The sequence below is a fragment of the Telopea speciosissima genome, chromosome 10, assembly GCF_018873765.1.
Source record: "Telopea speciosissima isolate NSW1024214 ecotype Mountain lineage chromosome 10, Tspe_v1, whole genome shotgun sequence".
Classification (NCBI taxonomy): Eukaryota; Viridiplantae; Streptophyta; class Magnoliopsida; order Proteales; family Proteaceae; genus Telopea; species Telopea speciosissima.
Window position 1 is genome coordinate 16,927 of NC_057925.1, and position 16,552 is coordinate 33,478.

The 16,552-nt window shown below is 42.1% G+C and overlaps 1 protein-coding gene across 1 annotated transcript; it reads left to right on the forward strand.

Annotated features, from left to right (window-relative positions):
- Nucleotides 1-198: 198 nt before the first annotated feature.
- On the forward strand, nucleotides 199-11,156 carry LOC122642164 (protein ACTIVITY OF BC1 COMPLEX KINASE 3, chloroplastic-like). Its single transcript, XM_043835591.1, has 6 exons — nucleotides 199-344; nucleotides 7,910-8,270; nucleotides 8,503-9,058; nucleotides 9,284-9,470; nucleotides 9,563-9,929; nucleotides 11,015-11,156. Exons 1-6 carry the CDS (start codon nucleotides 199-201, stop codon nucleotides 11,135-11,137), a joined length of 1,740 nt encoding a protein of 579 aa, XP_043691526.1. The 3' UTR covers nucleotides 11,138-11,156.
- The last annotated feature ends 5,396 nt before the right edge of the window (nucleotides 11,157-16,552 follow it).

Genomic DNA, 16,552 nt, shown 5'->3' on the forward strand with positions numbered 1-16,552 from the left:
GTTACGGAGGTGGAGGAGTTGCCGCCCGAAGGACTTGGTGGCCGGTTGTAGTAAGGATCACGAGGTGGCAAATGCATCGAATTCCAAACTAACCCCCCATTCCATACTGTGGATTCCCAGAGTATGAATATTCCGGCCACTGAGCTGCTGCTGCAGACATTCGAGGCCCCTCGTGAACGACAGAAGGGACTGCCATCGATGGCCTCTTCATGTAGTACGTCAAGTACGAATAAGGCTACAGATTACCTCTTGAATCAATGGGCGACCAAGATGACGAAGCTTCAAGTTCAGGCCCTTCAGGGCTTCCGTGGCTGTAAAGCTTTGACGATTCCTACTCCACCTCAGTATTGGACCCCGAGTTGATATGGATATGTGAATCCTCTTCCGACGAGTGATGGTGCGAGGAGAGTGAATGCGAGAGAGATGGTGTTAATGGTGGCTGGCGGTGGTGGTAGTATTGGGTATCTACATTGTAAAGGAAGATGATGATTTGGGGAAGATGAGGGCATTTTGGTCTTTTCAGATTTTAGCAAATAGGTCAAGGCAATTAGGTCTTTTCAAATTACAAAAAAGATAGAAGAAAGGGTAGTTTGGTCATTTTTTAGCATTTAACGCCTGGTGTGGATTTAAATGGCTTTAGAGGGGTAAAGTAGGGGTGGTACGTGGAATTTTCAGGGGGTGTGTGGACTTGTTAGAACTTAGAACCTTAGGGGGGGCATGAGGGTGCATTTTAGGGGGGTATGCGTATTTAACCCTTCTTTTTATTTATTGCTGTTGAGTTGCTTACCGAGGCTGGGATGTGTTCAGTCCTGTTTCCTTTTAGTCCTAGTTGTCACGGCGTCACATAGGCACCACCTAGTCGTCCAGATGCCTTTAAATTGTCAAGGCAATGCCTCACCTTACTGGATGTAGGTAAGCCGACCGCCTTGGTCTGCCTAGGTGGTTGGGTGGGTGCCTTATGCTGTTTTTTTTTGTTATATAATATAGATTTTTTCCCTAACCTTTTTATTTGGCAGTGCACAAGATTATAATGCTTGTGATACATGGAATCATTGAATCTTAAACCTTATGATACTGTTGTAGTTGATTGCTAATTCTCTGCTAGAATTAATTCTGATCCTATGTGACATCTCAAATATCATTGAACTGAATAACTGAAATATCTTCTTTGTTCAATTTATATTTAAGTGCTGGTTTTTACAACCAGTTTGTTGTGAACAATCAGTCATCTTACAGTGGATGCTAATTTATATGTAACTGCTGGTTTCTTTAATTGGTTGTTAATTTACATATGATTTATATGGTCGGTCTATACTAGATATATGGGATAGGGGGGAGAACACTAGGGTGCTTTGTCACCTAGACGTGCGCCCCTCCACCACATTGGGTCGCCTTGGCTCCTTGACCACTATGCTTTTAATTACTTTCCTGATTTTTTGTATTTAGTCTGTTTAAGACACTTATCCAAGGCTTTCAGATGGATGCTGTATGTCTGTCTACTGTTGCATTTCATTATTTCTTATTGAAATTAGATCACTAATTATTTTCTGAACTAAGGCCTTAAGTCCTGCATATCTATTCTGTTATTTCTGGACCTTATCAGTTTTGTTTTTATTTGATTTATTGAATTTCTCCTGTTGCTGGTTTCTGGTTCCTACCTCCTGAGATTCTGGTTTAGTGTTGGGTTTTGAAACCTATTCCATTAGGTGACCTAGAACCACATTAGGAATTGAAGAGATGGAAATGGAATGGAAAATAAGTACATATTACATAGAGTACAGTTCCCCTCTATGGGCATGGGACACAATTTTCTTTCCATGGGTTTTATATTTCTTCCCACCCCCTGACCCCCCTCCCCCGAAAAAGTCCCTTTGGTCTTTCTTTGTCTTGTATGGTTATGAGTTCTATATGAATGGGGTTATATTGGTTACTTTTTGTTAGATATATGGCCAGAATACCGTGGGGGTATTCTGGACCTTTTCTTTGTTATTTTGTTAGTTTTTGTATTATGTGGTTTAGTCCCACATTGCTCGTGTACATATTTTACTATTCAATTATTCTTATAAATAAGAAGGTGCTTGGGATGGATTAATCATCCAAGCATAGAGTTCTAATTCAGATCCACTTAACATGGTATCAGAGCTGGTTATGAATTAGAACCATTCACGATTCCCTCCCCTTCTCTAATTCTCGATCTCTCTCTTGTTCTCTTCTCTCCTCTTCTTTCCTCTGTTTTGCATTGTTCTTCTTTGTCCCAGAGGGCAGCACTGATGAGGTGATCTATTGATCCAGCTGCTGCCCTCCCTTGTTACCTCACTTCATGATATGAAGAATTGATCGATAAGGTGCTGCACTCCTTTGCTGCGAATATTGAAGACTTCAGCCTTCATTGGACAGATTCACACTATATTACAAGGATTTTGTTCACTATATTGGAGCTTTAGACCTGCGGCAGATCAGTATTCCAGCACCTACATCAAGCTACATCAAGTTCCAGCCCTCAAGATCGATATCTCTTCACACTTTCAGGGTTTTTTTCAAAACCCTGACAATTGTCGATCTTGGGGTTCCACTTATCGATTAATTCTGATTTTTGAGGAGTGCTTCACATCTGTTCAAGTGTACTTTGCAATTTCAGCCTCACACAGTCATTTTCCAGGCCTCATATCATCTTATCGATTTCAGCAATTTCGGGGTTTTTTCAAAACCACGAAAATATCGATCTCAAGGTTTTCTCTGCTTGCTGTTGCTGATTCTTGGAGACACTTATTCCTTTATTATTAGAGGGCTTTCATCCTTGTTTCAGCCCTTAACTTGGAGGTATTCTTGGCTTTCTCTTCACAACAGCCCTCTTCTCCGATTTGGGATTCTTCACTTGTCTCCATGGGTGACTCTATGGATTCGCGCTACTTATGTTGGTGATGGAAACAGCAAACAGTATCATACTTTCTCTCCAAATCCAATCAAGTTGGATGGCACCAATTACCTACTTTGGTCTAGGTCCGCCTCCTTTGCCATTCTGGCCGTGGCCTTACCGGTCATATTAGGGGATCCACTCCTATGCCCTCGAGGTTGGGGCTGCTCAAGACAAGTGGCTTGCCAACAATGGAGTTCTTATGTCCTACTTGATTGGTTCTATGGTTACAAATCTACAACACAATTTTCTTCTCCTTGATCTGACCTCGAAATTTGGGCTGCTTGCAAGGAGACTTATGGACAGCTTGGCAATGATGCCCAGGTATATGAAATCGGGAAGAAGGTCCTTCACACTACTCGGGGAGAATTGACGAGTCTCCAAATACTATGCTACCTTGCGCAGCCTTTGGCAACAATTGGACCATTTTTCTGATTTTCACCCAAGTACAGTGCAGATATTACTTCTTATAAGCAACACATGGACAAGATCGGGGTTTATGATTTCTTGGCGAGGATTAAATGTGGAGTATGATCAGATTCGGGTTCAAGTGTTGGGTCACAAGCCTTTTCCCACACTTGAGCAGTCCCTATGCCCTCGTCTCCTCCGAAGAAAACCGTAGGGCTGCCATGTTGCACCCTCCTATTCTGACGAGACCAGCTCTCCAAGTGCTGCCCCGCCACTCCTACACCTAGTGGCATTGCTTCTCTTGGTGATTCTACTACAGGTCCGTTGTTTGTGAGTCTTGTCACAAACCTTACCACACCAAGGAGAAGTGTTGGAAACTTCATGGGAAACCCGCTGATTTTGAAGCTAAAAGGGCCAGAGACAAAGATAAAGACAAAGACCAAGGCCCATCGACGAGACATTCGCAACTCCTGCCACGACATGGTCTATCCCGGGATGATCTACGAGGCCCTCCTTCGTATGCTCGGGACTTCGGCTGCTGCCTCTACTACATCGGCATCGCCAATTCCTCGGCTCCTTCGGGTTCACACTTTGCCCGGTCAGGTATTCCATTTGTAGGTCATTGTGCTTCGTGGCTTCCCATCCTTGGATCATAGATTCTGGAGCTACGAGATCATATGACCGGTTCCTCTAATCTGTTTCATGAGATATTCTCCCACTTCTGGGAAAGATAAGGTCAAAGTGGCTGATGGGTCCCTTTCTTCAATATCTGGAAAAGGACTCATCAACTGCACTTCCTCTCTTCCTTTGTCTTCTTTTTACATATTCCTAATTTTACTACTAACCTTCTTTCCATTAGTAGTATTACTCGTGATCTTAACTGCAAAGTCATTTTTTTCCCTCTCATTGTGTGTTTCAGGATCGGCCTCTGCGGAAGACTATTGGATTGGGTAAAGTGCATGGTGGCTTGTACACGCTTGATGACGGTCGCTTCTCTCCACCACCTTTGCCTTCTCCTGCGCATCGAACTCCTTGGTCTCTTCGAACTTTACCAGTGGCACTCTCGGTTAGGTCACCCCCCTTTAGGAATTTTAGCTCATTTATTTCCTCGTTTGGTCACCCTACATACTAAGGATGACTTTTTTTGTGAGGCTTGTGTTCTGGCCAAACAGACACGTTCAAATTATCCTATTTCAAATAAAAGGAGTTCTTCTTGCTTTAATTTGGTACATTCTGATGTTTGGGGCCCTAGTCGCAAGCCCTCTATTTCTGGTCATCGCTGGTTTGTCTCTTTTATTGATTGTCATTCTCGGAACACTTGGGTATATCTTTTGCACACTAAAAATAAGGTTTTCTCATGTTTTCAGCATTTTCATAAGCTGATTCAAACTCAGTTCCAGGCTACTCTCCAAATATTGAGAAGTGATAATGGAACCGAGTTTACTGAATCACAATTTCAAAAATATTTGGCTGATCATGGCATCATTCACCAAACTAGTTGTGTTGATACCCCTGCCCAGAATGGTGTGGCAGAAAGGAAAAACCGTCATTTGTTGGAAATGGCCCGGGCTTTGATGTTTGGGAGGAATGTTCCTTCTCAATATTGGGGGGATGCGGTTCTCACTGCCGCCTATCTTATCAATAGGCTCCCTTCTCGGGTTCTTAATTCCCGTACCCCCTCTGATATTTTACTGGGTCATTCCTCCTTTATTGTCCCTCCCAAAGTATTTGGGTGTGTGTGTTATGCTAGGGATACTAGATCTCCAGGCAAGCTTGAGCCTCGTGGGCTCCGTTGTATTTTCTTGGGTTATTCTCCAACCCAGAAAGGTTATAAGTGTTACCATCCCCCCTTCCCGTCGTACCTTGGTGAGTATGGATGTTGTTTTCCATGAGACCCTTTCTTATTATTCTTCACCACCTCTTCAAGGGGAGAGTTCTAGTGAAGATGTGCCCTTTGAGATTCCTCCACTAGAGGTTCCTCCTGCTGCTTGACCTCCTTTGTCGATGCCCAACCTCCTTTGGATGATGTCCAAACTCCTCCGGCTGTTCCTCCCTCACCTAATGGGAATCCTTTACAGGGGAGACCATAGAAAATAGTGTTGTTAATGTTCCTCTTCGGGGGAGCGACTCGATCCGAGAGAACTATTGGTGCATTTTGAAGAGAATTGACAATTCCAACATACTCACCTACACGAGGGCGGAACCAACAGAGGGCGATTGCAATCCCCTTTAGCACCAATACCCATCCAATTGCCGGCTCCGATCCGGATCCTCCATCTCCTGGTAATCCCTCTTCATCCGACCTACCTATTGCTCACCTGAAAGGTACTAGGACTTGTACTTTACATCCCATATCTCGTGTTGTTTCTTATAGCTCTCTTTCTCCATCTTTTCGTGCTTTTGTATCCTCTCTTTCTTCGTTTTGATTCCTAAAACTTGGCAGGAAGCATCTACGAGATGGAAAGTGGAAGGCAGCAATGTTGGAAGAAATGAGAGCACTACATAAAAATAATACATGGGAGCTTGTGACTCTTCCTCCGGAAAGAAACCAGTTGGATGTAGATGGGTCTTCGTGGTGCAAACGAAGGTGATGGTTACGTGGATCGATATAAGGCACGTCGGTTGCAAAGGGGTTCACTCAAACTTATGGAGTTGACTATCGGAGACCTTTGCACCGATGCGAAGCTCAACACTGTCCGGTGCTATTATCTTGTGCTATAAATCTTGGGTGGGATCTTCAACGAGTTAGATGTCAAGAATGCCTTCCTCCATGGGAGCTTGAGGAGGAGGTATATATGGACATTCCACCGAGCTTCTCGATGACAGGACCAAGGGCAAGGTCTAGAGCAAGCGTGCACTTTATGGGCTGAAAACATCACCTAGGGCATGGTTTGGCGATTTCACAAGACTATGATTTCAGCGAGTTATAGGCGAGTAATGCTGATCACACTTTGTTTATCAGACGAGTTGGTGACAAGGTAACTCTTCTCATAGTCTATGTGGATGATATTGTGGTCACTTGGTAATGATGGTGATGCTATCAGGGATTTGAAGCTCCTCCTTGGCCGTGAATTTGAGGTCAAAGATCTTGGTCCTTTGAAATATTTTCTAGGGATAGAAGTTGCTCGCTCTTCAAAGGGCATCTTTCTTTCTCAACGAAAATATGTCCTTGATCTATTGACGACATAGGGCTGCTCATGTCATCCTTCGGATACTCCTATGGAAGCTACTACAAAACTTAGGGAGAAAGAGGGTGAGCCTGTTGACAAGGGTATTTATCGGTTAGTGGGCAAGTTAATCTACCTTTCTCACACACGACCTGACATTGTAGTTGCTGTGAGTTTGGTGAGCCAGTTCATGCATGATCCCTATTCCTCTCATATGGATGCAGTCCGTCGTATTTTGAGATATTTGAAGTCTGCTCCAGGAAAGGGAATCCTTCTATCTCCCACGGGTCACCTTAATATTGAAGCCTATCGATGCCGATTGGGCTGGTTCTCTGACAGAAATCCATCTCTGGTTCTGTTCCTTTGTTGGTGGGAACCTTGTCACATGGCGTAGCAAGAAGCAGAATGTTGTGGCCAGTCCAGTCTTGAAGCCGAGTTTCGTGCGATGGCCCAAGGAATTTGTGAACTTCTGTGGCTTAGAGGATTATTACAGGATATCGGTATTGCTATTCATCTTCCCATGATGCTTTATTGTGACAATAAAGCAGCCATTAGCATTGCTCATAACCCTGTCCAGCATGATCGTACTAAACACGTGGAGGTTGACCGACATTTCATCAAGGAGAAGCTTGAGGCCGGCCTCATTTGTGTTCCTTTTGTGAAGTCTACTGATCAACTGGCTGATGTGTTCACCAAGGGACTGAGTAGCAAGCTGTTTCATCCTATCTTAGTCAAGTTGGGCATGCATGATATATATGCTCCAACTTGAGGGGGAGTGTTAGATATATGGCCAGAATACCGTGGGGGTATTCTGGACCTTTTCTTTGTTATTTTGTTAGTTTTTGTATTATGTGGTTTAGTCCCACATTGCTCGTGTACATATTTTACTATTCAATTATTCTTATAAATAAGAAGGTGCTTGGGATGGATTAATCATCCAAGCATAGAGTTCTAATTCAGATCCACTTAACACTTTTCATTGTTAATGAAATCAGATTGCCAGCCCAATCGCAAAATGTATTCTGTGGGTTCATAATCAGAGCAGGTCAGCAGGGGATTTACCTTGATTTTCATATGTTCCGATTTCTTTTCTGTTTTCTTCCTTTTATTTGTCTGCATTGGAGGGGTGTCCCATGTGTTCTTGTGACCATTTTATTCATTTTTTCTCATCTGATTTCAGTATTTCTCGCTCAGAGTCTTTTACTGTCTCCTACAAGGTCTTGGTGTTTATTTTTTCCCTTAAATTGTTGTGACGTATTTCTTCCTGCTGGTTTTGGTTGAGGTTTTGCAAATTTATTCTTGGTCACCGTCTTTGTAGATTCTTTGCTGAAAGTCAAGTATTGCATTGTTTTTGACCACTTTCCCCAGTATAATCTTTTTGCGATTGTAGTTATGAGTAGAGCTCAGATGCTAAATGAAGCTTGAATGTTTCTTTTGTTGATCAGGATGCTCTGCCAACTTTCCCGAATGCAGAAGCTTTTTCATGCATTGAGAAAGAGTTGGGATTGCCACTTGATTCTATTTACTCATCTATTTCTCCATCCCCTATTGCGGCAGCCAGTCTGGGCCAAGTTTATAAAGCGCAACTGAGGTGTTCTGGACAGGTTGTTGCTGTAAAGGTACAACGGCCTTGTATTGAAGAAGCCATAGGACTGGATTTTTACCTGATCAGAGGTGTGGGTTTTCTTATAAATAAATATGTTGACATAATCTCCAGTGACGTTGTTGCTCTTATTGATGAATTTGCTCGTAGAGTATTTCAAGAACTTAACTATGTCCAGGTAAGTTTTCCAAAGAATTCTTCCCTTTTGTCATTCATAGTGTGAATTTTGTCTTCATGTCATATCTGAATGCTCTTGATATAAAATAATCTTCTTTGTTTTTGCTTTCTACTCCAAATTTTGATTCTATTGACGTCATACCTTGATGATCTAGAACTTGTGAAATACACAGGGTTTAGTGTATATGAGGACTTCTCCTTGTATTCAACTTAATTGTGACAGGACTATGCAGGAGGGGCAGAATGCACGGAGGTTTAAGAAATTATATGCTGACAAGGAAGATGTTCTTGTCCCAGAAATCTTTTGGGATTATACCAGTGGGAAAGTATTGACGATGGAATGGGTCAATGGTGTCAAGCTAAATGAGCAAGAAGCAATTGAGAAACAGGGGTTGAAGGTCCTGGATTTGGTAAATGCCGGTATTCAATGCAGCCTTAGGCAACTGCTTGAGTATGGTTATTTTCATGCAGACCCTCATCCAGGTAATCTCCTGGCGACGCCAGAGGGGAAGCTTGCTTTTCTTGATTTTGGGATGATGAGTGAGACCCCAGAAGAAGCAAGGTTTGCTATTATTGGTCATGTTGTTCACATGGTTAATCGGGACTATGAAGCTATGGCCCGTGATTATTATGCGTTGGATTTCTTGTCTCCAGATGTGGATGTTTCTCCAATTGTCCCAGCACTTCGAAACTTCTTTGATGATGCACTTAATTCAACTGTCAGTGAACTCAACTTCAAAACACTTGTCGATGGCTTGGGTGCAGTTTTATATCAATATCCATTCAATGGTGAGTCTTGATTGTGTCTACAAGGCTACTGTAAAACTTGCAACCTGCACCAATACTGTGGATTTCTCAATTCCGTCGTTGACTTAATATCTGGTTTTATTTTAAGTCCTTAGTTTTTCTGATCCCAAGGGCCACAATCATACAAATATGCTGGAAACTAGGTTCTCTGATATTGCTTTCTTGTGGAGATTGACATCAGTGAAATTGTCTTCAAATTGTTTGCAGTCCCAGCATATTATGCACTAATATTGAGGTCGCTCACTGTACTAGAAGGCTTAGCTCTTTATGCTGATCCCAATTTTAAGGTTCTGGCTGCTTCGTATCCATATTTTGCAAAAAGACTTCTTACTGATCCAAATCCCTATCTCAGAGATGCTCTAATAGAATTGCTGTTCAAAGACGGTAGATTCAGGCAAGCCAAATTGTTCTGAGTCATTGTTTTTTCAGTCACTGGTGTTATTATATTTAACTCAGTCAAAATATATTGCCTTTTGCTTGGGACAGGTGGAATAGGCTTGAAAACCTACTTGTTCAAGGACGCAAGGATAGAGATTTTTCTGCTAAAGATGCTTTGCAACCGGTTTTGAAACTATTATTGGGTCCTGGTGGTGAGGAGCTAAGATCTTTAGTTATCAAAGAGGCTGTCCGTGTCACTGAAGCTATTGTTCTGGGCATGATGATTGATACATACAACTCCATCCCTGATATTGTGAGGACTCTAGTCTTCAATGTCAGCACAACTGGACCTTCTGTAATGAGTGGCAGTGAACAGGAGAGCATGCTGGCACTTCGAAATCAAGTCTTCAGAGTGTGGGGGCTTCTACAAACTTCTGAGAATTATGATCCAGCCCTTCTCCAACCTATTTTACAGGTAAGAAATGTGTAAGGAGGTTTCTTATTTCATTTCCTGTCTAGGTTGGACTGAAGGTGCCTTTGAAAATATTTACCATTTCTGGTGCTTATCGGTTACCTTGTAGAATGTCCGATAAATTGACAATCCTATGATCAATTAGTTTCGGTTTATATACATCATACCCTGCGTCTTGTATAAGAAGAGAATCAACATAGAAAGTTTATGACTACTAGGAAATGAGCTAGGGTTGGGCACACCGCTTGCTTTCCGCAAGCTAGCGGCAGGCACCAATGGGGAGTGCGGGACAGGCTGGGCAGGGGTCTCATTTCACAGGGGGTGGAGAGAGAGACAGACACATGGCTGGGCAGACCGCCCCTTTTCCCTTAGGAAATTTATATAACTATTCCAAATTGCAAGCTTTCTGCATGTAGACCACTTTAGATAATGCAATCATACACAATTGGAAAAGTAGTATAAATGATTAATCTAGATTAAAATTCATTTTTTAGATTAAGTGCAGTTGATTCCAGATCTCTATAATTATACAGGTATGAGAAGGTGAAATTTTGGAAGGGAGGGAACTCAGTTGGCTGCCTACCCTTCCAATATGATTATCATGAAGGAGAAAAGGTGGTCTGTTGATTCCAGATGATGGGGGGGTTAAAGGTCTAGGGGTGCTCTGGGGCTGAATTTCAAGGGTTAGATACTTAGAGCTGATTCAAGAACTCGAGAACATAAGAAATTAGGGATGGGATAAGAAATAAGGGTACTTTTATGGAGAAAACACAGTATTTACAGAAATACCATTCAAAGAATCAAACATGCAAAAACTCTAACTAAAATGCCAAAAAATAAAGAAATAATTCAAACTAATGTGGGGATATGCTAAACTAACAGCAAAGAACCTAAACACAAAATTTGAAATTATACAAAACAACAACAATCATAACCTTATCCCAACTTAATGGGGTCAGCTACATGGATCCAGTGAAAATGTGAATATTTTCATTTGACATGATCAATAAATCTGAGTTGACACCATATTCGATGTTCAAGACATGTTTTCTGCCAGTATATAGTAACTTACTTGACAACATGCCCAGGTCCTACAAGAACCAGAAGCTCGTATTCTTGGGGGGCGTGTTGTAGGAGGGATTACCCAACGTCTTGCAGCACGATTGCTACAACAACTTCTCCGAACTCCAACATCAGTCCCTTCTTCATAGAAGCTGTAAGGTACATTTGCAGGTTAACTAGGTCTTGTTATTAATCTGCCCAGCATTCTTTATTGCATCCTTTATGATTGTAATAATATAAATGTGTAAAATCAATGATTTAATTAATCTCGTTGTACCAAAATTTGTATAAACACATTTTATGGAGGATAGACGTGTTTTCCAAGTCCGCAAGCTAAGGAAAAGACCCTTCCGGTGAGATCTGTAGTGCAGCAGCCAACCGCCTAATCTAGTAACGTAATGTACTGGGGAAAACGATTCATAAGATAAGACAAATCCTTTAATGGGATAAGAAACTTTAGAGGGCTCTATACGAGCGCCTGAGAGAGGGATCCAGAATCTGAGGAAGCGATTGGAAGGGAAGCAATTGGGCTAGACTGTTGATCTTCTTGAGTAGTCTGACCCTGGGAAACAGCTCTAAATCTATTACACTTTTCTTGGAAAAAAGGGGGCACCACAAACAAGGAAGGAGTTTTATGCTTCCGAGATTCAATCACATATTATTTATTATAAACGAAAAGATGATGTATGGGATACGGGATCCTCGTAGTAGGCTGGACCAACATCCAGCCAAGAGAGGGCAGCCTTTAGAAGCAACAGGGTGGTCGTAGATCAGGTATGGAATTCTTATCTTCTTCCTGTCCTAGGAGTAGCACAAAAAAAGGGGATTAGCATTATTGACCCCTAAAGGGAGGAGTTAGCTCGTTCGAAAGAGGCTGCGAAAGGTTCCGTTCCCTGGTCTTAGGGGACCGGGGCAAGCTCAACAGTTTCTCCTTTCCACTATTGATTGACTGATTCTAGGAGCTGTCCTTATATACGACCATCTTCACGAGGCTCTGGAAGAGTGTAGTTGTTGAGTAGATGTCAAGCTCGAAAGCTGTTTGTTCTTTGGATTAAAGAAAGAAGAAAGTTTCGTCCCGATTATTGGTAAGTGGTGGAATTGGTCACCTCCGTGTTTAACAGAGTTTCGTGATCCTCCACCTGAAACATGTTGGATATTCGGGGGTATCAGTGGTAGAGACGACTAGGGCAGCTTTTCCCTTTTGGCGATTTGAGCGCAAGCGGGTGATCTATTGATGGGAGTGGGTAGATGTTGTGTTTTCTTTATTAAGTTCATTTCGGTCAGTATCATAATTAGCCAGGGGGGACAAAAACTAACCCTTGTTTAGAGAGCAATGTCGCTTCAGGGAAAAACAGACAGTGTAAAAATAAACACCTATTAAATAAATCAAAAAATGTTACAAGATTTAGATTAACCGCATTTAGTATAAGCTCAAGACACAAAAGTGCTCTAACCGCCTGTGATCTTTCGGAAAGATTTGCCCCAGGTTGCTAAAATGACCACCATTCGTGTCATTCTTGCCTTGGCTGCAATCAAAAAGTGGTCGTTATTTCAACTTGACGTGAATAATGTTTTTTTCCACGGAGATCTACAAGATTTTCTAGTCAGCCTCCTCCAACTCTACGACCACCGTTGCCTTAACTCTGTTAGGGGCGCAGTAGTTTGTTTGTTGCGCGTGCTAACGCGTCAAAGCATGCTAATGCACAACGGCGCAAGCGACGTTGCTTGCCTTGCGAATTAGAGTTTTCAACTTCTTCCGTGACAACCCAGAAATGTCATGGTTCCTCATACATGCATTCCATCAAGTTAGTGCATAATTTCAACAAGCGGTGTGCGCGTCACCCAACCCAACTAGAGCGCTTTAGCAGGAATAAAGGAAAGCAAACTGAGCTGCTTGAGTGTGCTAGGCTAGTGCGCTGAGCCTTCTCATTCTGTTGTGCTCGGGGTGGTGCCCAAAGCAAGCGCGTGTCACGATGAATTCGCATATATTATGTAATGGTGCTTCCTATATAGACGTGTTGATCCTCCCAGTGACTTGGGAAGGGAGTTGGTAAGAATGGACAGGAATAAAGAGCGAATTTACATTATCCTGAGAATCGAATAGACCACTAGATTGGCTTCCAATATTTATGTTTGTTTCAATTGAAATTTGAATCGTGAAGTAGGTTTCAGTCATCTACCACATGGATCAACACATGCTTGCCATTATATCCTTGTGGCAGGATGTGTGACTTTATAATTGTTCATACGAAACTAACATTAGTAAATACATTTTGGTGTCTTTTTGGACTTGAGCAAGCCAACACTCTCTTTCTGAAATGCAAGACCACGTCCAATGCAATCTACAACCTTATCAATGTGTCTAGGCTCCACACTTGAAGCTGTCCCCCTGTCCCACTGGCATTCTTGCTCTGCATTATATCATATTTTGACTCAATGATTCTCAACAAGATAGCCATCACATTACATCCCACAAGGACAGTCCCATTTGGAAGAGGGGAGAGACCCACATTTGAAGGAGGCCGCTATTAATGCACCCCCTCTGAGTGTTGAAGCCAATTCAACAAGGCATACATGGTCTTTGGTTGATGTTATTCAACATGCTTTGCGGGCCTTTAATGAATATCAAGATTCACGTGGTGCTCCTCAACCAAATAGCAACCCCAATCGGTTACTCACATACCATTACAATAATCATTGAGTCCATGGGATCCTCCAACAAAAGGTTTTACAAAGATTAATTATGATGCATTCTTAGTCTCTGATAGCACTCAAGGACTTGTGTTTAATTTCCACGATTGTAATTGTAAACTACTTCAAGCAACCTCTGAACCGTTGATATTTTAAACCATTATGATAGGCGAGACAACGGCGATTCGGATGGCCTTACTTCAAGCAAATGAAAACAGTATGGACTATCTAAATGTCGAATTTGACAACAAAGTATTGATATCTATCCTCATCGGTGAGCGTACTGATCCACCAAATGTAGTGATTCCTATCATCCAGGTGTAAACACTATAAAAATATTCACATTTTAAGTGGAAATTTGAAAATTAGTATTTAAAAGAATGACTACAACAGATTCCAACAACAAAAGTTATCAATACTTGTGCATTCAACATATTTGCCTGGATGCATCACAGAACATGAATATCTGACCCAACAATGCAGTCCCATTAGCACAAAAATCTCTAGGGGGGGTTTTGTGGTTCGCAAGAAAAGGAAAAAAAAAAAAAAGATTCTACATGCTTTTCTTGTCAAACCCAAATTTCTGGCTGTTTGGAATTCATCCACGATATAATGGCAAACATGTGATGATCCATGTGGATCAAAGAAGCGCCATATGGTTACTAGAAGTGATGTTGGTTCTTGACGGCCTAAGGTTTGGCTTGCCTCTAATTTTTATTTGGCAGCATTTGATCATCCACCGGGAACTTGTTGGACTACCTCACGTGGAATAAGTTATGGATGAAGAAAATGTTGTTCTTCACAATAAGAACACGAACATTGGTCATTAGAGATGGCGACAATTATATACGACATTTGTAAACAAAGAGTATAATCAACTTCTCGGGTTGATTTTGATGAGACATTAAGAAAATAGAGGTGTTGATTTTTTTTATTAGACTTTTCCAATATGGATAGAAAAGCGAAACAAAGCATAATAGTCATTAGAGATGGTGACAATTATATTTCGTCCTTGAACAAATAGTTTCAAATAGGCCCAATAGTGGGGAAAAAATATAATATTTACCACTGTTAGTGTCGAATGAATAATTATAAAGTCACACATCCTGCCACAAGGAGATAATGACAATTAGGCATGTGTGATCCATGTAGTAGATGACTGAAACCTACTTCACGATTCAAATTTCAATTGAAACAAACATAAATATTGGAAGCCGAGTCTAGTGGTCTATTCGATTCTCGGGATAATGTAAATTCGCTCTTTATTCCTGTCCATTCTTACCAACTCCCTTCCCAAGTCACTGGGAGGATCAACACGTCCATATAGGAAGCACCATTACATAATATATGCGAATTCACCGTGACACGCGCTTGCTTTGGGCACCACCCCGGGCACAACAGAATGAGAAGGCTTAGCACCGAGCTAAACCATTCCCACAGCCCTTGTTTTGAAAAGAATATTCATTTGCCCATGGAGTACTCCGCATCTTCACGGAGACCCGCTTGACCCCTACATCAAAAGATTCACTACCCGCATTGTACCTTGTACCCAGGCCCATAAACCACCTTTCAGAAGAGAAGCTAGATCCACTACCTGCATTCACCCTGACAGGCTAGCACACTCAAGCAGCTTAGTTTGCTTTCCTTTATTCCCACTAAAGCGCTCTAGTTGGGTTGGGTGATGCGCACACCGCTTGTTGAAATTATGCACTAACTTGATGGAATGCATATATGAGGAACCATGACATTTCTGGGTTGTCACGGAAGAAGTTGAAAACTCTAATTCGCAAGGCAAGCAACGTCGCTTGCCCCGTTGTGCATTAGCATGCTTTGATGCGTTAGCACGCACAACAAACAAACTATTGCGCCCCTAACAGAGTTAAGGCAACGGTGGTCGTAGAGTTGGAGGCTGAATAGAAAATCTTGCAGATCTCCGTGGAGAAAGGCATTCTTCACGTCAAGTTGAAATAAGGACCACTTTTTTATTGCAGCCAAGGAAAGAATGACACGAATGGTGGTCATTTTAGCAACCTGGGGCAAATCTTTCCGAAAGATCACAGGCGGTTAGAGCACTTTTGTGTCTTGAGCTTATACTAAATGTGGTTAATCTAAATCTTGTAACATTTTCTGATTTATTTAATAGGTGATTATTTTTACATAGTCTGTTTTTCCCCTGAAGCGACACTGCTCTAAACAAGGGTTAGTTTTTGTCCCCCCTGGCTAATTATGATAATGACCGAAATGAACTTAATAAAGAAAACACAACATCTACCCACTCCCATCAAGAGATCACCCGCTTGCGCTCAAATCGTCGAAAGGGAAAAGCTGCCCTAGTCGTCTCTGCCACTGATACCCCCGAATATCCAACATGTTTCAGGTGGAGGATCACGAAACTCCGTTAAACACGGAGGTGACCAATTCCACCACTTACCGATAATCGGGACGAAACTTTCTTCTTTCTTTAATCCAAAGAACGAACAGCTTTCGAGCTTGACATCTGTCGAACAACTACACTCTTCCAGAGCCTCGCGAAGATGGTCGTATATAAGGACAGGTCCTGGAATCAGTCAGTCAATAGTGGAAAGGAGAAACTGCTGAGCTTTCCTCGGTCCCTTAAGGTTTTACAGGTTTGAGCAACCAGGGAACGGAACCTTTCGCAGCCTCTTTCGAACGAGCTAACTCCTCCCTTTAGGGGTCAATAATGCTAATCCCCTTTTTTTGTGCTACTCCTAGGATGGGAAGAAGATAAGAATTCCATACCTGATCTACGACCACCCTGTTGCTTCTAAAGGCTGCCCTCTCTCAGCTGGATGTTGGTCCAGCCTACTACGAGGATCCCGTATCCCGTACATCATCTTTTCGTTTATAATAAA

What these genes read in the sequence shown, in the direction of transcription:
- LOC122642164 (XM_043835591.1), top strand. Translation starts at nt 199, where the DNA reads ATGGCCTCTTCATGTAGTACGTCAAGTACGAATAAGGCTACAGATTAC. An exon ending in AAGAACTTAACTATGTCCAG is followed by an intron (nt 8,271 to 8,502) that starts GTAAGTTTTCCA and finishes AGGACTATGCAG; the next exon opens with GAGGGGCAGAATGCACGGAG. An exon ending in TTCTCCAACCTATTTTACAG is followed by an intron (nt 9,930 to 11,014) that starts GTAAGAAATGTG and finishes CAACATGCCCAG; the next exon opens with GTCCTACAAGAACCAGAAGC.